Below are 21,337 nucleotides of genomic sequence, written 5' to 3' on the forward strand. Positions count from 1 at the left end.
GCCTAGCATCCATCTTTGGATTCTCTATTATATTTCTTCCATGGTTATCTTGTATAGTTCCACTCCATGCTTCCCGTACCCATTGCTTTAACACGTATTGTGGCGGTAGTGACTTGATATTCATCAAATCAAGAACTGTAAAAAGCATGGCCACGCAATATCCCAATCCTATCAAATTGCCGGCAGCTGCAGCCAACAGTTTGCTCATATAGTCTTATCAGCTGGTTGTTGGGCCATCGTGCAGCTCTGCTCGTGTGCGCATTGGTTTTGTGACGCGCAAAGGAGTTGTGGGCCGTATGCGAGCCGTGCGATGCATAGTTATCTCTTCATCCAGAACATTACCCATTCTACGGCTTTGTGAAACAAGTGATGGAAGCCAGGGGCAGAGAGAGACTAAAGGTAGAAGACGAATGGAAGAATCCCTCCTAACATTTTTTTTCTACATCCGGCACTAATGGAAGCGGATGCTAACAGTTAAATGATAGCTTGATGCAGTCGGTCGCTATCTTTTTAGTATGAATTGTACATATATCTGTTTTGTTGCTAAATGTATGTGTTTTTTCCTGATGACAGTAGTTTTTTCCCCCCTGAATTGTACATATTTCTTTTTAGTTTATTTATCTTTTTAGCTTAAAGAGTTTTTTTTCCAAATGACAGTCTAATAATAATTTCTTAAGGCATGGATCTCCTCTGCAAGGCACGAGTCTCTGAAGTCTGAACACTTTGTTTATTTGTTCTAAACTTTGTTCATGTTTTCTGGTTAACAATGGAGGTGAAATTGTCCAAGTCCTCATCGCACATCATTAAAATGCGATTGATGTGCAGTGACGCATCTTAAATTTGGTTTACGAAGTAGCTAGGCCCATGGTAAGTGATTTTATTATCCCTTGGGTTGATATAGTTAGGCCCGGGGTTCTAGTGGCGGCCAGGGGTTATCGCAGTGCTGTTGGGTTGGCTGCTTGCAGCGGATCGTAGCGGTTGGCATTGCTCGGCAACTGTCAGTATGGCGTGGGACTGCATCGAAGGACGACGCTTGCAGCAACGGTACCGTGGGATGACTAGACTTGCGAAGAAGAAAAGATATAGCTAGGCCCATTGTTTATGATCGTCCTCTGATCATTGATATTGAACCAAAATGATTGAGGTATTTCCAATGCGCATATGAAACGTGCAGAAGGACGCGAGTGGTGTACTGATGTGCAGCCGTAAAAAAAACAGCAAACCGGAGTAGTGTCTGTGCTTTTATTAGAATTAGACCGGCAGAAAATACATCACACGGATATATGCTCCAGCGGAGCTGCGCAAGCATCCGAGAACACTAGACGACAGAAACACATGAAGAACCGACTGTGCAACCTGAAAAAGCCATCCGAAGTAACCATGGCATCTCGATCAGCAGTTTATTCCCCTGGTGAGCTAATGCGGTGCCCGTAGCGAGGCACGTCGAGTCATCATCACTCATTTAGCCTGTGAAATTTTTTGCGCTGTCAGTCAGGTGGTCGTCGTGCCGACACCAATACAAAGAACTGTCGATCCTGCTACAATTAGTTTAATTTTACCTCTGCAACCTGGCCGTTTACCTCTGCAGCTTGGTCCTCATACTTGCCACGGACCTTGTACTCCTCGTTCTTGAAGATGCGATTGATCAGGATATCTGCAGAGTCGATACCTGAAAACATCTCTCTCAACGCATAAGCAGCTTGCAACTTTGCATCAGAAAACAACATCGTATATACTCAAGATACGAGGCCAAAGACTCGAGACCTGCAAGGTATGCTCCGTGGACGTAGCCGTTGTAGCGCTCGCTGGTGTGCTCACCGGTGAAGTAAACCCTCCCAACCGGCGCCTTCAATTTTTGTCACCACAGAAATAGTACATGCATGCAAAAAAATTAACACAGCACGGTTAATTACTAACCTGATTTGATGCGCCAGGTAATTAACAAACTGATGGATGAGGTTTTATTTACAATACCCTGAGCTGGTCGTATTCATAGCGGTTGACGCCGATGGGCCAGTTGGAGTAGGATCCCTTGAAGAAGCGGTTGGACCACCAGCGCGGGACGTAGATGTCGGTGGCGTTGGGGACATCGACGTCGGGGAACATCTTCCGCAGCACCGCCACGGCCTCCGCCTTGGTGACGTCGTCGGGCTGCTGCTCGATCCGCCGGGACTCGTCGTCGGTGACCGTGACCAGGAGCACAGGTACGCCCGGGTACTCCCGCTCGAACGACTGCCACATGCCGTAGTAGCCGCGGCGCCGGCTGGCGTACACGAAGAACTGCTTGCCGTCGCCCACGGGCCAGAACCGCCGGGGGAACTTGAGGAAGATCTTGGTGTACACCGCCATGTCGAACCGGTAGATCGAGAAGATCTTCCAGAACTGGTTTAGTTTATTTCAGAACAGATTTAATGGCGGGATATATAGATGACACGTATGATTGGAATCATATTATGCAGCTAGTACTGGAACTGACAGGCAGCTGGGGCTTGAACTGTATGAGGTCGCTCTGCAGGACGCCCAGGCTGGTGGAGACGACGACGAAGTCCGCGGCGTACGACGAGCCGTCCTCCGTCTTCACCACCACGCCGCGGTTGTTGTAGGCGATCTGTCGCACCACCTGCACATCATAATGTACATGCATGTGTGCACCACACGTTATTAATATACCATATACGGAGCTTAATTAAACGTGTTACTGGTATTTTTGAATTTTGAGCGGAAAGGCCAGCTTAAGAAGCAAACGACCTGCGGCTTTTCCCATCAAGTTTAGGTAAATGTCGCTTCATTTAATTTGTGTGTACCGAGCCGCGCTTCTGTTTTTGATGTCTCCGACACGTTTGTTCCAGTGCTTTAGGTACCGTTTGCATCCACGGTAGTCAGTTAAAAATTAGCCCAGATGGTTCAAACAATCAGATTAAAGGTGGGCTAAAAATTAGACAACTTCTTACTAAACTTTTCATTAGCCCTCCAAACCCAGCTAATTTTAGACATGAATGACATATCAAAAATACCCTCTCACTACAACCTTACGTACCTTTTGATCCTACACTACACTTACTTAAGGATAGAATAGATTTTACTAATAAATAGGCTAAAAATTAAATCCTGCTCCAAACAAGAGTGAAGTTTAGACGTGTAAATTTTAGTCGGGACTAAATTTAGTTTTAGTCCATCCAAGCAGGCGTTTAACGTTTAATAACGATGAAGAATAGCAACCTACCGAGTGGGCCTCCATCCTGAAACCACATACTTGTGCGTATTATATTGTGGTTGAGTTTCTGTACTGTATCTCTCTGGAGCATCTCTGTCTTTTTTTTTTTCAGTTTTTAAATGATTGTCGTTTCCAGATAGCGATATACTCGGACCAATCTCATCACAGTCGTATTGTTCGTGCGTTCTCAATCAATTTGGTTCTGTCCGATCTCGTTTTATTTGTTGCGTGTAATAATTTCCACGTACACAGTATAGATACCTTGTTGAGCAGGACCCTGCGGTCGGAGATCTTGCCGTTGGCGTTGGTGGAGAGGTAGGAGCTGCCGATGTAGTGTATGATGGACTCGAACCCCCTCTGGTCGGCGACGAAGTTGGAGTCCTCGCCGAAGTCGGCGTTGGTGGGCGTCGGCTCCGTGTTCTGCAGGCTGGTCACGCGCGGCGGCTCCGCGAACTCGTAGTCGAACTTGTAGTAGTCCAGCGCCATGTCCACCGGCGTCGACGGCCCGTTCGGCTGGCTGCACATGCACACCGACGGCGACGATGGATCGTCGTCGATCGATCATTTCGTTCATCGGCGACGCACGGCACGCAACGCGATCAGATTCAGATCAAGGTAGACGACGAGACGAAGGACGTACTGGTTGAACAGGCGTTGCATGGCTAGGATGGAGATGTCGTCGCGGCCGCTGGGGTCCATCATCTTGGTGAGGTTGGCGCCCAGATCTTCCACCTCGTCGGCACGGTCCATTCTCTTCTGCACGTAGTCCTTGTCGTAGAGCCCACCGCTGCGCAAAGGATAGATGATGAGAACATAAAACATGTTGTTAGCTAGCTAGGATTCAGCAAAAACGTGCGCAAGAAAATCAATCAAATACTGATCGATGCATGCTTTCGTATTTCTTTAAGGCACCGTTACTATTAGTTAATTCTTTCTTCATCTCTGTTGCATGTAATTCTGATCAGTCTTCTTCGAGGACAATGGAACATGGTTCAAAATGTCTTGGTCATCATTGTACGTACCATACATATAGATGAAGGTTTAGCATCAGTCGCTGCCTCGCTGATGGCTCTTACTGTTCTATATATGCAGATAGATCTCCTAAATTAGTTAAGCTCTAATGTTCATCGATCCATCAGTTTAAGTCACGTTCTTATATTACTACGCACGTACTTCTCCCTGTAGAAGTTGCCGACGACGCTGTCGAAGTCGGAGTAGAAGTTCCTGAGCTTGAGCGTGTCGTTGACGATGGGCAGGATGGGGTTGACCCTTTCGCCGCCGATGCCCTCCACCCAGTTAGCCCCGATCTCCACGTTGAGGCCGCCGAAGTTGTGCTTGTGCATCCGCCCGCCCACGCGCTCCGTCGCCTCCAGGAACAGCAGCTCCCGGACACCCGACTCCCACAGCCGCTTCCCCGCCGAGATCCCTGCACGCAATGCAATGTTACGTTCAGCTGTGTCACGAGATCGAGTGCATGCGATCGCGAGCCAGCCAGTAGCATAGCATCTCGATCTCTCGAAGATGAAGCCATGAACACAAGTACTATGCGCGTGCATGGTCAGTTAGTTACCGGACATGCCGGCGCCGACGATGATGACCCTTGGCCCGTAGGCGTCGGCGAGGGAGGCGTACTGTGCTGCGACCAGCACCGCCGCTAGAGCAATCACTACGGAGGGCTTCATCTTTCCTCCCTCTTCCGATCCTCTACTGCACGCAACTCTGGTAGTTTGCAACTCAGTGTGCGGGTCCTTATAAACGCGGAGATGGTTGCACGATTATAGGCGCGTGCACGTAGCTGGTTGGTGGATATTTTCTCCGGAATTTTTCAGAGAATAATAAAATGTGTGTGCTCAATTTATTTGCGAAAACATGCATGTAGGGCCTACGTACTCAACAAAGCCATAAATTTGATCATATCCTACCACTGCACCAAAGCATGATGGGAGCTAGTAATGTGACACAATGCCGTGGAACTGTTAAATGAGCACCGTGTTGTGAGTTGTGACACAATGCATGCATGGTGTTTACAAAAGGTAGTATATCACATCATACACAGAGAGAAAGCCCAAAGAGTAGAACGTTACAGATATAAATTTGTGGTTTTTTAAAGGGTTTCTTGTATTCATTAGTATAGGAATTTTTTCTGCGAAGACATTAGTATAGGAAAATAAAGTGTAGTAGAGTACAAAGTTCTTCGGGGAAAAAGAACAACACATTATTAAGCCTCCTTTGGCAGGGCTTCATGAGTGGCTTCTGCACCGGCTTCTCAAGAAGCCCTGCCAAATGCTCCCGTGCAAAACGGCTCGCGTGCGAAAGTCCCTAGAAGCTGCATCAAGTTTTCTACTGCGTGGGAGAAGTCAAAAAAAGTAGCTTTTACCGGCTCATCCATCTCCACAAACGCAAAAAGACGTATGTGCCCTTGTCCTGTCATCAAAATTACAAACATTTTGCCACTGGGCGGCGGTGCACAGCAACGCGGGGGTGCAGCAGCAATGGTGGCTCTGGCAGCTTGAGCCTCGGTGCCGCTGGTGTAGGCCGGAACGTGGTGGCCCGGTGTGGGGCGGAGCTAGCTCGGGGCAGAGGGTGGCGAGGATCGGTACTAGCGGCGAGACATGGCCGACGAGGGCCGGGGCTGGCGGCGGCGTGGGTGAGGGGAGGTGTGGGGCAGGTCGGTACCAACAGCGCGGCAGGAGCCGGTGAGGGGCGGGATGGCCAGCGGCGAGGCAAGAGCAGGCGAGGAGTAAGGGCGGCGAGGGGCGGGATGGCTAGCGGTGAGGTAGGAGCCGGCAGTGCCGCGAGCGACGAGGTGCGGCAGAGCCGACGAGGGTCGGTGGAAAACCGCCGACAGGGTGGCCGCCCAGGGCACTCCAGTGGCGCATGGCCCAGCAAAGGCCGGTGAGGTGCAGGCCCGGCAGCGCAGGTCGGACAAGCACCACGGGGTGGAGGTAGCGCCAGGCCGAGCTAAATGGATAAGGAAAGAGATAGGAATGGAAGAGGAAAAGAAGAATTGAAGAAAAAGAAAAGGGAAAAATATATTGGAAGAAATAATAAAATCACATTATTAATAAAGCCACACATAAAACTCATATGTGCAAGCAACGATATATATATATATATATATATATATATATATATATTATATACACATATATAGGCAAGGGCACAATGGACAATGACATCTTCTGTATATTCTAAAAAAGCTAGGAGAAGTTGTTTGGCCAAACGTTTTCCTATAAAATAAGCTAGAGTCAGAAAAAACTATTTTTTCAGATGAGCTAGAGCTAGAACTATTTTTTCACGAGCTAAAGCCGTGCCAAACGGGCCCTAAAAATATGCATAGAATTCCTGCAGCTTATTAATTCTTCAATGATCGCGCCACACCATCCGAAAGAAACCACCATATATCGTCAATTCTGGACCAATCACAGAAAAAGAGAAGCAGTCAGAGTTGTTCTCAACTCTCATCCTTGCACATGAGTACATGACCAACATGGTTACTAGAAACCAGGGGAGAGGAACAGGATCGGAGGGCCACCACCTCGACGCCATCGATCAGAAACCAAAACCAAAACAACTAGAACCTAAACAACACCACTAGATGGTGAACCGTGGCTGCGCAATCCCTACAAAATTAGTCCTGAAGACCTGAAGTTCTCATGTAATGTCAAAAGAATGAGTAACGTGCGAGTTGGGATAAATCTTTCATGCATGCAAACTCTTGTGGATCTCTATTTTGGAACGTCGGATCTGGGAGAAGGTGATGACTCCTATCACTTGTGGATCTTTGACACCCCATGCTCTCATATCTCTTTGATGCACGGTGTGGCCAAGGTGATCCTGGAATGCAGCTGACAAGGATTTTAATTTCCAAGGCTCCATCTCCTGACAAGGAATGCAGCTGGAGTGAGTGGTAACATGGTAATACACGGCATAGATTACTGTATCTATCAGTCGGTGCACTGGCCCCAGCTAACGTGTACGTCGTCCTCTTAAATCTGCCCCTGCTTCTGCAATCTTCTATGCGTATTTGGTGCAACTCGAAGATTTTAATTTTGTGGGCACAATTATAGCATCATTCAACTACCAAGGCAGCATCCTTCATCGGCAAATTATAGCATCATGCTGATCCACATTATTAGAGATGGTTACCTCAATAAGTAAAGTAAAGACACAGATACTCACATATTCTATGTTCAGATATGGATAGCCGGAATAATGCCAGATAGCCACCTCTCAAGTTTGATCAATCGGTTCTGAAGGATAATGCGTGACACACGTTGCATGTTTTAGCCGTTTGTCATCTTGCACAAGTAGTACCCTGCATTTGCACCGATTCCATTTTCATCGATCGTGCATGCCTGTCCAAGGCAGAGAAAGCAACTCCAGTGGAAATCGCTAGGCAGAGCTCCGGGTCCGGGCCGGACGGAAAGAGATTGCGCGACGCACGGCCTGGTTCTGGAGGCGCGGCGTAAAAGGAGAAGGTTCCGTGCGCGCCGCGCCACGTCGTCGTTTCCATCCATGCTGCTGTCGCCTATATTTGTTGGGCTTGAGCTGTCGGTGCATGGATCGATTGGGTTGGGACAGCGGGGATCCACGGGATCGTAAGATGGGGCCATGCAAATTAATTGGTTCGCATGGTTTCCTTGTCACAAATTGAATTTCTGGTTGGACAGACAATCATGCAAAACATTATTTCGCTGGAAAAAGACATGAATATATAAGCATGTGCTCGAATTAAAATCGCGCAATATTTTTGCTGTAATTTTAAGAGGAAGTGGTCAGGCATGAAAGTGAGCTGGTGTTATGAATTTGGCGCCCCTCTCCTATTATCTATTTGCATGATGCTATGAACCTACTATTGTGAAAGAAAATGACTGACCTCGTGAACGGAGCGTAACTTAGTATTGGCATATTTAATTTAGGAATAAATAGTATTATTTTTTTTGGTAGGCTATGTGCCTATCGATAGCGAAGACATCGAGACACTTGTGCTGACTTCATCAATATCAAAATACATAGATCTAGTCCATCAAAGGTGTTTATAAGAGAGTGCGTATACGAGCCATGCTAGTTCATGACATTGAATTGGACAACCCACGGCTTCGTGATGAATTTCAGCAGGCCTTCTAGTGGCTCGGGTTTTTTTTTCCCGAAAAACTAGTAGGAACACTGCCATATGTCCAAAGTTGTGAGGTTGACTCCCTTGGGATGAGTAGGAACGAGCTTAAATTAAATGTCTTGCGGGGTTAGGTTTACCAAGTAAACATGTTGGGTGGGGTTAGAATAGGTTATCCCGTTGTGGGTTCGTGTAGGTTTACCCCGTGATTCATCCTTGGATTGCTGCTCAATTCTCTTGGATACTGCGTTTGTTCTGATAGTTCAAGCACTACTTCAAGTCTTGAAAAAAAGAAGCAGTGCTAATATTGCCATCAGAAACGGTGTGGTTGTTGTAGGCGATCTGTCGCACCACCTGCACATCATAATATACATGCATGTGTGCACCACAAGTTATTAATATACTATATACGGAGCTTAATTAAACGTGTTACTGGTATTTTTGAATTTTGAGCGGAAAGGCTAGCTTAAGAAGCAAACGACCTGCGGCTTTTCCCATCAAGTTTAGGTAAATATCGCTTCATTTAATTTGTGTGTACCGAGCCGCACTTCTATTTTTGTCTCCGACACGTTGTTCCAGAGCTTTAGGTACAGTTTGCATTCAGGGTAGTCAATTAAAAATTAGCTCCTGATAATCCAAGCAATCGGGTTAAAGGTGGGCTAAAAATTAGACAACTTCTAATTAAACTTTTCATTAACCCTCCAAACCCAGCTAATTTTAGACATGAATGACAAAAGATCAAAAATACCCTCTCACTATATCTTTTGATTCTACACTTCCTAAGGATAGAATACATTTTACCAATAAATGGGCTAAAAATTAGATCCAGCTTCAAACACGACAGTAAAGTTTAGATGACGTCTAAATTTTACGGTGTGGTAAACAGTGAAGAAACGGTGTGGTTGTGCTCCTCCAAACAACCTGCTGAGGTTCATGTCAGCCACATCTATTATAGTTTGCTCTAACTAATAATTCCTGCTAGCAATCGCATGTTGTACTCTGAATGCCTAAATGGGCCGTGCTATCAGATTATTACTCCAGTGTTGTCTGTTGATATATATCATTGCAGATTCTGCAACTTGTTTACCACCGGTGAATCATTCTTCAAAGGAACTAACTGAGTCAGAAGATTGTTGGGAGTTTGTTGGAACGTTTCAGAGACTGAAATCTTCCCTTCTAGTCCTGCGGAACTTGCTCGCGTAAGATATAATTTATATCCAAACTAATGCAATTTTTCTCATACAGATATTGCTAATCTGTCACGGTTCTCGAATGGTTGGAGCTTGGAAAAAAAAATCAAATTTCCGAAATTTGTGTTTATCTGCGGGGCCTGATAAATTTTGTTTACCGAAATTTTATACAGTGAATCTGTCTAATATGTTAAACTTGTGATATATTCTCATATATTTCTTTGGTATTGTAACAAAATTATGATTAGCGACCCTTTTTCTAGCGAAATTGTGCAAAATAGAAAAAAATTGCTACGTTGAATTTGACCAAACAAAACTTGACATTGACTATAACTAAATTGATACGGCGAATACAACGCTCTTCTTTGCAGCACCGGCGAATCATACAACGCTCAAAAAACACTGCTCACAATTTTATATCGTCATTTGAATGCTCTAAAATTCTTTGGAATTTTACTATGATTTGGATGGTTGATTTTAACTTCATCCTTGGACTTAAAAAATCTACAAAGATCCACACTTGACAAACACATTATTCCCAATAATTATGTTATTACTGGATCGCCAAAATCACAAATAATGATCTAGAGGGTCATTTCCTTTACACTGGGTTGCCGACAGGCCGGTCAGAGGCCTCAAGCCCTCAACAGTCAGCACCAACCGGCAGCATGTGACAATAAAACTTTCCCTAGTGAAATTGCATATGCGGCACAAAGTTTTATTCAACATCCCTCCTCAAAAGAAGTTTTATTTAAGAGAAAATGCAACATTACAATCCGCAACAGAATAGAGCAACACAAGAGTACTTATTATATTACTTAAGCGTGGAAGAATTACTTAACCATAAACCTTAGATGATGGTAGACCACACCAGCGCGCGCTTAATACGAAGAAGCCGCCTTATTTCTCTTTCGCCGTTGCAGTACGATCGATCGGCCTCTATTTGCATTGGTTGGAACCTAGTCATACTTGCCCTGAACATGGTACTTGCACATCTTCTTCTGGGCGCAGTTGATCAGAATTTCTGCAGAGTCAATTCCTGACAACACGACGAAAATTGACATTGCAAATGCAAAACTTATCAGAAGAAACCCTGCTGGCAAGCTCAAGAACAGGCAAATGAAGACCTCGTGGGTGCACATATACCTGCAAGATAAGCGCCATGGACATAGCCATTGTAGTGCTCGCTTGTGTGCTCACCAGTGAAGTAAACCCTCCCAACCGGCGCCTAGAGTGCATAGAAAATAACCGATGTTGGATAAAACATTGCATGCATGTGTTAGATTATTCACACAATCGCAAAATCACGTACACTAGTAAGATATATGAGATCACAAAAGGATTCGCAGGTACGTACCCTGAGCTGGTCATATTCGTAGCGGCTCACACCAATTGGCCAGTTGGAGAAGGTGCCCTTGTAGAACCTGTCGGACCACCATCTCGGGACAAGGATGTCGGTCGCATCAGGGACGTCCTTGCCAGGGAACATCTTCCTCAGCACCTCCATGATCTCTGCCTTGGTCTGGTTGTCCGACTGCTGCTCAATACGCCTAGACTCCTCGTCAGTCACGGTGACAAGGAGGACGTTGGCATCAGGGTACTGCTTCTCAAACTCCTGAAAATTTTGACTCAAAATGTTTAGTTGCGTGGCATTCATAATTCTACTTAGTTACTGCTGCTAATAAGCTAGTACGGGCTAATATTACCAGTTAGGCAGTTATAAAGTTTCGCGTGTGTACCTGCCATACTACGTAGTAACCTCTCCTGCTGCTCGCATAAAGGAAGAACTCCCTCCCTTTCCCTTCAGGCCAGAACTTCTTGGGGAACTTGACGAATATCTTGGTGTACACGGCCATGTCGAATTTGTAGATCGCCACAACCTTCCATGCCTGATTCGATGTATGGAAAGAGTGAGATGATTGTGATGACGAAGGCTAATATAATTAACTGGCTAATGGAACTGATTAAATGTAACATGGCATGAAGGGGCCGGAACTGACAGGTAGCTGAGGCTTGAACTGAATGAGGTCACTCTGCAGGACTCCTAAGCTTGCAGAAACCATGACATAGTCTGCTTGGTAGACCGAGTTGTCCTCCGTCTTCACGGTGACCCCATTCGGGGAGTAGGAGATCTCACGAACCACCTACGCATGTACAAATCCAAACTCATGACATGCTCACGTACACATGATTTTGAGATCTCGCGTTACTGTCATTTACCTTGTTGAGCTTTAACCGGGGATCGACGATTTTGCCAGACTTGTCGGTCTTGAGGTACTGGCCGGCGAGGTGGTAGACGACGGACTCGTAGCCCCGCTGGTCGGCGACGAAGTAGGTGTCGTCTCCGAAGTCGCTGAACGTCGGGAGAGGAACGCAGTTCTGCATGCTGCTCACGCGCGGCGGCTCCGCGAGCTCGTAGTCGAACTTGTAGTAGTCCAGCGCCATGTCCACCGGCATCTCCGGCCCATTCGGCTGGCTGAACATTTTGCACGCGCTTGATCAATTAATGTGTTTGTAGTAAGAGGCCCGGAAACCTAACGGGGCCATAACATGCAGCAAATTGTTGTTACAAAAACATCAGCACTACTTCTGGGCCTTCAAAGCGGGATTCCAACACAAGCCGCTTTCTACTAAATTCCTCGGAGAAAACTTCCTAAATGCCGTTCCACCGAGAAAGGTGAGACCTCCATCCTCATGTAAGATCTATCCGTGTTCTAGTAGTGTTTTGCGGTTTGGCACATTTCGGACCCTTTGGGAGGGCTCTAGCTCCACTCTTTGGACGGCTCCTGCTACCAAATGGGAAGGGAGTAAACAGCTTCGGCAAAGAAGCTCCTGAATCCCTGGTGAGAGGGGCCATTTAATAAAAAACGCCTCATTGATTGGCTTTGTAGCCCTTAGGTTGGGTCCGCCAGTGAAGCGAGGCGGCCGGAGGTGGGGGCGGCGGAGGAAGCCAGCAGCGGGAAGCGGAGCTAGCAGTGGGAAGTGGGCAGAGGCAGCGGCGGCGGGGGCGTGGCCGCCAATGGGAGGAGGGAGGAGGGGATGGAGGCGGATGGTGACGGCGACGCGGGGGGTGGGCGGACAGCGGCGCGGGGGGTGTGGGGGGGGAGGGTGGGCGGACAGCGGCGCGGGGGGCCGAGGGCGGTGGACGGATGGCGGCGTGGCGGGCTAATGGTGGTGGGCCGGCCGACGGGTAGTGGGTGACGGTGGTGTGCGGCGCCGCCGAGAAGAATGGGAGCAGAACGTGGATAAGGAAGAGAGAGTGGGCAAGAAAGAGAGGAAAAAAGAACGAGGAGGAAAAAAAAGTAGAATGAACATTCGACTTTTTCCATCCATTTTAAAGAAAAGTCGTTGTAACAAACATTTTTCCAACCAGATAAGTTAGAGAGAAAAAATCGCTCTAACAAAAAAACCACAGTCAAAGCCGGTTCAGCTATAGCCTACCAAATGAGCCCTCATTTAAAATACAAGCAAGTTGTGGTTAATGTCTATTTTTAAGTTATGGTTAATGTCTACCGCTACCTCTTATTTCACTAGTAGAGCTGGAACTGAATCTGAATCAAAACAAGGTTAACAAATTTTACAATTTGGACACCCATGACTCATCACAAAGAGATATAGCTCAAAATGTGAGATCTTGTTATGTGACGCATCACTCGTGTGAGGAGCAATCCATTAGCCACCAACTAGAGTGCCCATTCTAGGACCATGTCTTGCCTAAATGGCTAAACGTGGCCGCTGATGGCATGGTAGCAATCAAGAGGCAGTCGGTTGGCAAGGCACGTTAATAGGTGCAACCAGATGCCGGGACAATTTTTTTATTATTATACCAGGCGCATTTGTTTTTGTGCTGAAGCCATAAATCAAAATGCAATAAATATACACCTTTTTCATAATGCGGTACTACACAAACTGCTACTGGTAATATATATGGGAATTGCTGTTTTATTTGGTACTCCCCCGTTCCAAATGTAGGTTGTTTTAGCTTTTCTAGGTGCATAATTTTGTTATGCACTAAGATATAATGTATGTCTAGATGCATAATAATATCTATGAATCTAAAAAAATCAAACGACCTGTAATTTGAACCGGAAGGAGTAGTATAGATGAGAATTGTCACTTTATCTTTCAAGTAATCAACTAATCTCCACCATATGTTTCCAACGATTCGCTGGCTGCTGGAGGTGGACCAGCCAACAGTACAAAAAATAGCCATAGCTAGCATGCATGGTCGATTTGGCTTACCCTGAAGTGTGTCCAATTCTCTGCATCTCGATTCGGCTTCAGGGCCTGCGCTGGGCCCCTAAATGGGAGGGGCATCTAATCAGCAACTACTAGCCAAGACTTTCACATTTTTGCTAAAGCCCACAGGACCGCGTGAGTACACACGTGATTCACGCGATGCACGCACGCGACACGATCGACTGCCGGCGCCTTGGTGATTAGCGCGAGCCATGAGGCCCGAGGCCACATCGCCGCCGTCGCGAGTTGCTGTCTTGCGTCCTGGGCTGCCGCAGGCTGCAAACTCAGCGAGTGTGCATACGGCATATTCTTATCTTAAATGGATAAATCTTAAACCGGCGAGTCCTATCATTATTTGTGGGTCATGCCGTATTATCTAATTTATTTTTAAAGCTATGTATTCCTACCCTCAAATGTCTTTTTTTCTATCCAATGAGACGTTTAACCGCTTTATTTTTTTTCCTACAAGAGCCTCATGTCGTTGAACAATCCATTCATATAACATCGTATTTTTGAAACAGAAAGGGGTTATTGTGGTTGGAACCTAAAAATAGGGTCTTCAATTCAACGGAGAAGTGCTACACGTGTTGGATCTTCTTGATGGAATGCGCAAGTTCTCGAGAAAAGCACGGAGGCATCCTAATTTCAACTGTACCCTATTTGGATCCACCCATCTCAAATTTAGCTGACTAAAATTTAGTATCTTTTGTTTTAACTAGCTAAAGGTTAGCTAGATAAATTTTAGCTAGGTGTGTTGGACCCACCAGCTAAATGGTGGTTGAGGAGTTATTTGTATATCTTACCCCTCCCACCTCTCATCGTTCTTCTCTCTTATCCTCCTCCCTCCTCCCACAAGCAGGCGGTGAGCAGGGGGAGCACGCCAGGCGAGCGTCAGATTGGCGGGCTGGCGGCATGCCGAAGCAGGGCAAGCCGCGCGGTAGTGGGGCTGGTGCGTTGGCGAGCCGCGGCCAAACCTGCGCAGACGAAGCGGTAGCAGGCACGCCGACGTGCTGCGACCGGGCAAGCAACGATAGAGTGGGGCTGACGCGGCGGAGCGGGCAAGCGGGAGCTGGGGGCCGTGGCCGGAGCTTCTCCGCGTGCACTCCCAAGCTTCTCGGTACACAACAACCCCGATGATGGAGCCTGCGAGGGAGTGGCGGGACAGGCGGTGGGAGAGGATCTTCCCGAGGAAGGTGGAGGAGCAGTTCGGTCTTTTATCGCTTTAGCTAGGTTTAATTGGGTTCAACCAGTTAAAGAAATTTTTAGCCAGCTAAAACTTTAGCTAGGTCTTGCTTGGATCCATAGCAACTAAATTTAATCAGCTAAAGTTTAAATGGTGGATCTAAACAGGACCTATAGGACCTATATATAGGTATACCCTATCTTTTTCAAGATTGTTAGAAGTAGAACAACACTGAAATGAATGCAATATTCTTTTACAGCACAAACGTTTATTTAGAACAGAGAGGAGATGAATTAAGGATAATAATCCGTTTATGTACGTACTGATCGTAGAGTCGCTGCATGGCAAGGATAGACATGTCGTTGCTGCCACTAGCTGGCAACGTGCCGGAGAGTTTCTTCCCACTCTCTTCTGCCTTATCCGCCTGGTCAAGTCTTTTCTGAACGTAATCTTGGTCATAGAGGCCACCACTGCCAGCAAAATATACAAAATAACATGGTAATGTTAATTTGGACAACAATATGCATGCTAACATATATGTATATATATGAGTATAATTAACGTCTAATAATTCTGATTGGTGCAATTTTTTCCGTTCACATGCGCCTGATTAGTTTAATTATACATATTGGTTTAGCATAAGCCTTTTCCAGTTCACTCATCGACGGCGTACTTCTCCTTGTAGACGTTTTGGGCGAGGTAGTCAAAGTCGGAGCGGAAGTTCCTGAGCTTGAGGGTGGAGTTGACGATGGGCCAGATGGGGTTCATCTTGCCGCCATTCACGCCCTCCACCCAGTTGGCGCCGACCTCGACGTTGATGCCGGCGAAGTTCTGCTTGTGCATCCGCCCGCCGACGTGGTCCGTCGCCTCCAGAATCAGCAAGTCCGTTATCCCAGCTTCCGACAGCCTCTTCCCCGCCGAGATCCCTGCATGCATTGACAAACCAAAGCTAAAAGTCATGTATAATAATAACGGTGCATGAGCGCGCGTCCTCTGTGTACTATACACGCGCAGAGATGAAGGATTTGGTATGGATAATGGCATGTTTACCCGACATGCCGGCGCCGACAATGATGACCCGGGGTCCGGCGGCGGTGGCGAGGAAAGCATTCTGTGCCAGGCTCAGTACTGCAAGCACGAGAGCAATTGTTGCCGTGGAGGGAATCATCTCTTCCTATAACTCTTTGGATGCGTACAGGATGAGAAGTGGCGCTCACACTTCACACACTGCGTGCTTATATAGAAATAATACTACACTATTTGGTGGGTCCCCATATATAGTATGTAAATAAAACGGGTGAGGCCCTACAATAAGTCGTGCCGAAAAACTAAGGCCCGTTTGGTTCGCTTATTTTTAGCACCCGTCACATCGAATGTTTAGATACTAAAAGTATTAAACGTGGACTATTTACAAAACCCATTACATAAGTGGAGGCTAAACGGCGAGACGAATCTATTAAGTCTAATTAATCCATCATTAGCAAATGTTTACTGTAGCAACACCTTGTCAAATCATGGACTAATTAGGCTTAATAGATTCGTCTCGTCGTTTAGCCTCCACTTATATAATGGATTTTGTAAATAGTCTACGTTTAATATCCCTAATTAGTATCTAAATATTCGATGTGACACGTGCTAAAAATAAGCAAAGGGAACCAAACGCAGCCTAAGTCATTCTGCCCTCGTCTCTGCTCTCCAGGAAGGATGGTGCTCCCGTCTTGTGAGCGCCTGGGCGACGATCGACGAGCCGAACCTCCCCGACCTCACCGCCGTCGACCCTACCCAGTGATAGACAGCCAAAACACACCACCATCACCACATCCTGATGCTCCTCCACCAGTGCCACATGCTCAGCCCCGTCTTGGGGCCCGGAGAGGTGGCGGCGCGCCGCCGAGGAACGCAGCCCTGACCATGCCTGGAGAACAACTTCGAGCTCGTTTCCTTCATGACTTCCACGTCACCGTTGTCCCAAGTGAAATCGCACCCACCCCTCCCGTCTCCATCTGGATCACCCCTGCAACCATTGCTCTACACTACGATTCCTCTTTCGTGCAGTACATGCTCAATTTCCTCCTCACCGTTCATCTGGGTCGCCTGTACGTCATGCGCATTCGGTCTAGGGTTTTTCGCGTGTCTGTGTCCTGTCGGAATGTGGCAAACGCTCTCCTCGTTCGGAGTCCTCTGTGCATGGGCGCCTCTAAGCTTTGGTTTCACATGTCCATGCGATGGCGGAGAGGGCCACCGGAGCGTTAGAGGACGGGATCATGGGCCCTCACCAACCAGCAGTTACTCTGCACCAACCTGAAGAAACAAGCTTCAATGCCGCTACATTTTCCAACACAGAGAAGCGTCCGGCTCGATGTGGCAGCTTTGGTTTTACTCCTACGCTCGCATTGTGCCCCCTCTCAAGGCAGCGCATGTGTGCCGACCTACTACCGGCACGCCCTCTCCCCGCCAAACAGGCACAGCGACACTCAATGCTACCCAACTACCCAACGCCCCATACCTCCAAGCTCTCCTAACCCCATCAAAACCACATAAAACCCTAGCGCGCCGCAACCCTCCCATTACCACCGCCGCCGGCTGCTTTCGTTGCCTCACCACTGACCACCAAGTGCGCTCCTGCCATGACCCTATCCGCTGCCGGAATTGCTATGGTAGCGGCCACCAGTTTTCCGAGTGCAAGATGCCGATCGCTAGGGTGCAAGATGCCGGAACTGCTATGGTAGTGGCCACCCCCTGGCAATGTCACCCCACCGTCCCCAACCCTACCGCCCATGCAGTCGTCCACGCAGTTCCTTACACACCTCGCTCCGCCTCGCCACCGCCACCAACGACACCCCCATCACCGCCTACGACCACGCGTGTTGCACTCCCTACGGCGTTTGACCCACTCGCCATGCTGGCCTCCTCGAGCTCCATGACGTCGAATTTTGAGCTCCCCCGCAGTGTCGCCACTCCTGTGTCAGCCCTGAAGGCGGGCACTATTTTCCCTGCTCACCAAGCTCGCTTCAGCCGGAAGCCCAAGTGGCCACCGCTGCTCCACCACCGCTCATCCCTAGATCTGTGGACATCCACGACCACTCGAGCCGTGGAAAGGCGGCGGCTGACCCTCTGCCGCTCTCTCTGTTGCCGCTCTCCTCGCTAGGAAGGTGTTCTCCACCGTCCAGCACCTCGCCCATCAAGGGGGCCCTGGTGGTGTCGGACGCACCGGCGATGGATGCAGATGGCATTGCCGAGCTGCTGGTGGGCCGGCACGACGGTGACGACGGTGATGATGATGACACCGCCAACAACACCAGCACCAGGGATGAGGAAGAGATCGAGAGTGAAGGTGACTCTCTCAACAACTGGGATGGTAGAGTTCACATGCTAGAGGTCTGTCTGCCATGTGGCCATGAGGATATCGCTGTGCACCTTGCTTTTTCCTACATCACACTAGCCGAAGCAGTGGGTAGCGTCGCCTTGTTCATTCGGCAGGCTTTGGGGGTTGTGGTGTTGGAGGTATGCCCTAGAAGCAATCATAGAGATGATGATATTGCATTGTATCCATGTTTTATATTGTGTTCCTTGAATATCCATTAAAGGCTACTAGAATTGATTTGTAATTATGTGAATTGTGTGTGAAACTCTTTACTTGTATGGTTATTCTAAAAGTTGTCCCTAGTCGGACTTCATGTGAGGACACACATGAATATTAGACTAGCACATGTATTAGTTGATGACTATGTTTCACAAGTCATGGACATGGAGATGTCAAACTTATAATGTGGGCACGTGTAAAGACATGTACTAGGACTGACCCAACGCGAGTTAGATAGTTTTCTCTTTACACAACGTGTACGCTTTGTCCTTAGACCTGAGATTGTCGCATGTACTCAAGATGTGGATCGACTTACTTAGGGGCTATAAAAAACGCTACACCGTAACTGGGTAGTTATAAAGGTAGTTTTTGGCTTTGTCAAAAAAAACATGCTGTGAGGCATGGTCAGTCAAGATGGAATTTGCCCCTCTCTATTTGAGAGAGATATCTCTGGGCCCCTCGAGTGATTAGATCCGGAAATGCATGGCCATGCTACATGAGGTTAAGTGTTAATCTAGAAAGGGATTCCGAATCACAGCATCGAGAAAGAGTGGTCGGCTTGGAGTTAGACCAAATATCGTGAGGCAAAGGGAATAGCATGTACGTGATGTTGCGATGGGTCGTTTGATATGAACTTCATGTGTGTATAGAAGTTAGCATGTCTTGCTAGAGGCCGCTACTAACTATTGGCCGAGTAGGAGTACTCGGGCCATGTCTATACATATATGAACCTATAGGATCACACACTTAAAGGACTGGAAGCCCAATTCGAATATGATCTGAATTGGGCCAGGTTTAGGAGTACTAATGGGCCTCGGACCCAGAGGCCCGTTAGAAACCCATATATATTGAGAGGTGGGGGGCGCCCTAGGGTTAAACCCCTTTTGGCCGAACCACAGCCGCGCCCCCTCCCAAGCCCTAACCTTTGTTGCAACTCGCGGACCTAGCAGTCCGGCTTGCGATGCTTCCTCCCCGTACGTGTGGATATCTTGAAGGTGTTGCATCTGCAGCACTCTGACGAGCTGACGAGGAACTTGACGAGTTGATGAGGAACATGACAATCCGGCGCACGAGGAGGACGCTGCTGCACGTGGACGAGCTGCTGAGGAGCTGCTCGACGTCTACGTGTGATCGACTACACTGCCCCGACGTGCTTCATCAACTTCCACGTCTGCACGTCTAGTGGTAATCCTGTGATCCATCTACGGCAGTTTTCCTGGTTTACGCGGTAGAAAATTTTGTTTTGCGCTAGCGTAGCTTACCTCGTATCCCTACATGTGGCACTACAGATCAGGGTTGAGCTCCTGCCCTCCTCACATGGTGCTATGCTTCTCTGCTTCGCTTCTGAGCAGGACCGAGAGCTGGTGCGTGAGCTGAGCCCATCCACCATGACGACATCACGCTGGAGCTGGAACACCCACAAGAGATGTCAAACCGTTTCTTCCAGGAAAGGGAGTGCCTGGCATACGTTGCAGTACGGGACTATCCTCCGGAACATTAGACGGAAGAACACATCAGCAACAGCTTCCTAGGGTTCTGCAACCTGCTTGAGATCGACCCAGCGTGCCTCACTTGTTATGACTACTCCCCGCTTTGTCTGCTCATTGCAGTGAACCACCGGCTTGATATCCTAGTGAGCTTTGGATTGATGCTGAGGGGAGTGCACTTGGAGGGAGCATCGCGCAACTCATGCCAATCCGTGTTTGGCACCGCAATGGTCAGATGGACACTGATGGAAACCTCATCCCGTTCTTTGGGCCACCTCCTCCACCTCCGCACGCACTCGACAATGCACCTGCATGACTTGCTGGGTCAGTACTCCCCCCTCCACCACCACCAAATGCTGCCGGTAATGGGCTGCCCGCCGCGCCACCACTGCACGCTCCACCGCACCCCCAAGCCCCGCCTGCTGTGGCTACCTACCTACTCCACCTCACTGTGATGCTTGCCTACACGAAGTGCTCTACTCCACTACCTCCCGCCTCACTGCCACCCTCCTCTGCTGCTATTGTGACACCAACTGCAAACATCGCTGCTATTTCTCCTCTGACCACTGATGGCGTTGTGTCCGCCACACGCTCCCCGATCTGTGGAAGATGCCCAAGGAACAAGAACACTAAGGACACAAAACCTCAGTGCCAGAGTTCACGTGTGGCCTACAATGGCCAATGGGAAATACGTCAGAGTGGTAGACAAGGCCGCACAGCGCGCTGCTCTGAAGAACTCCCTGTCCACTTGCCCTGCCGCTTTGCAGACTCATGTGGAGAAGCGCAACATCCTCTCGCGCACTAAGCTGCCCATCTCCACTGCTAACCTGCGTAAGATGGTGGGCGTTGCTGGTCTGGGCACTGCAGCCGCCAATGTCGTTGGGGGAGGGGTGCTGCCAACTGTTGAATGATCACCCTGTGCCTCAGGTTCCGCGACGAGGAGAATTGTTTGCCACATTCCGTGTCCCTCTATCGCGCGTTCGTGTTCGTCGTTAGCATCCGTTGTCTCTATGTCTATGGTAGTTCGAGCGGCAAGGCTAGGCGCTTCACACCCGCTCCTTGCTCTAGCTCTGTTGTCGTGTGTGCTCTGTCCATGGGGCCTGTGTTCCCCTAGGGAGTGACATGTCCGTTTGTCGTCTGCTACTTTCAACTGAACTGGACCTAATGTTATTGCTTAATTCTCATGCTTGTTGTCGTTTTCTAAGCATTCTTGTTAATTCGTTGCCCCTATCGCTGTCTTTTCGCGGGTCGTTTGTGCAGTCCATCTTTGTTTTGCATGTGCATTGCTTTACTTACTTGTTGGTGCTATGTTGTTTTAGCTATGG

At 48.2% G+C, this 21,337-nt stretch overlaps 2 protein-coding genes across 2 annotated transcripts; both read right to left on the reverse strand.

Moving 5' to 3' along the window:
- Window positions 1-1,206: 1,206 nt before the first annotated feature.
- LOC117838583 (polyamine oxidase 7) lies at window positions 1,207-4,946 on the reverse strand. Its single transcript, XM_034718665.2, has 9 exons — window positions 4,785-4,946; window positions 4,388-4,640; window positions 3,855-4,001; window positions 3,476-3,731; window positions 2,477-2,620; window positions 1,975-2,382; window positions 1,765-1,846; window positions 1,560-1,669; window positions 1,207-1,467 (listed from the first exon to the last, which is right to left on the reverse strand). The coding sequence occupies exons 1-9, from the start codon at window positions 4,894-4,896 to the stop codon at window positions 1,459-1,461; spliced, it is 1,521 nt and encodes a 506-aa protein (XP_034574556.1). The 5' UTR covers window positions 4,897-4,946; the 3' UTR covers window positions 1,207-1,458.
- A 5,245-nt stretch (window positions 4,947-10,191) lies between these two features.
- Window positions 10,192-16,158, reverse strand: LOC117838584 (polyamine oxidase 1). Its single transcript, XM_034718666.2, has 9 exons — window positions 15,993-16,158; window positions 15,616-15,868; window positions 15,266-15,412; window positions 11,741-11,996; window positions 11,521-11,664; window positions 11,260-11,409; window positions 10,878-11,135; window positions 10,667-10,748; window positions 10,192-10,559 (listed from the first exon to the last, which is right to left on the reverse strand). Exons 1-9 carry the CDS (start codon window positions 16,108-16,110, stop codon window positions 10,480-10,482), a joined length of 1,488 nt encoding a protein of 495 aa, XP_034574557.1. The 5' UTR covers window positions 16,111-16,158; the 3' UTR covers window positions 10,192-10,479.
- Window positions 16,159-21,337: the final 5,179 nt, after the last annotated feature.

Source organism: Setaria viridis, chromosome 9, assembly GCF_005286985.2.
Source record: "Setaria viridis chromosome 9, Setaria_viridis_v4.0, whole genome shotgun sequence".
In the NCBI taxonomy this organism is placed as follows: Eukaryota; Viridiplantae; Streptophyta; class Magnoliopsida; order Poales; family Poaceae; genus Setaria; species Setaria viridis.

Excerpts from the sequence above, each read along its gene's own strand:
- LOC117838583 (XM_034718665.2), bottom strand. The coding sequence starts at position 4,896 with ATGAAGCCCTCCGTAGTGATTGCTCTAGCGGCGGTGCTGGTCGCAGCA. Across the intron at positions 2,383-2,476 it reads AGTTCAAGCCCCAGCTGCCT|TTCTGGAAGATCTTCTCGAT; the intron begins GTCAGTTCCAGT and ends AAACTAAACCAG. Across the intron at positions 1,847-1,974 it reads ATGAATACGACCAGCTCAGG|GCGCCGGTTGGGAGGGTTTA; the intron begins GTATTGTAAATA and ends CAAAAATTGAAG.
- LOC117838584 (XM_034718666.2), bottom strand. The coding sequence starts at position 16,110 with ATGATTCCCTCCACGGCAACAATTGCTCTCGTGCTTGCAGTACTGAGC. Across the intron at positions 15,413-15,615 it reads CAAAACGTCTACAAGGAGAA|TGGTGGCCTCTATGACCAAG; the intron begins GTACGCCGTCGA and ends TTTTGCTGGCAG. Across the intron at positions 11,665-11,740 it reads CCCGGTTAAAGCTCAACAAG|GTGGTTCGTGAGATCTCCTA; the intron begins GTAAATGACAGT and ends GTACATGCGTAG.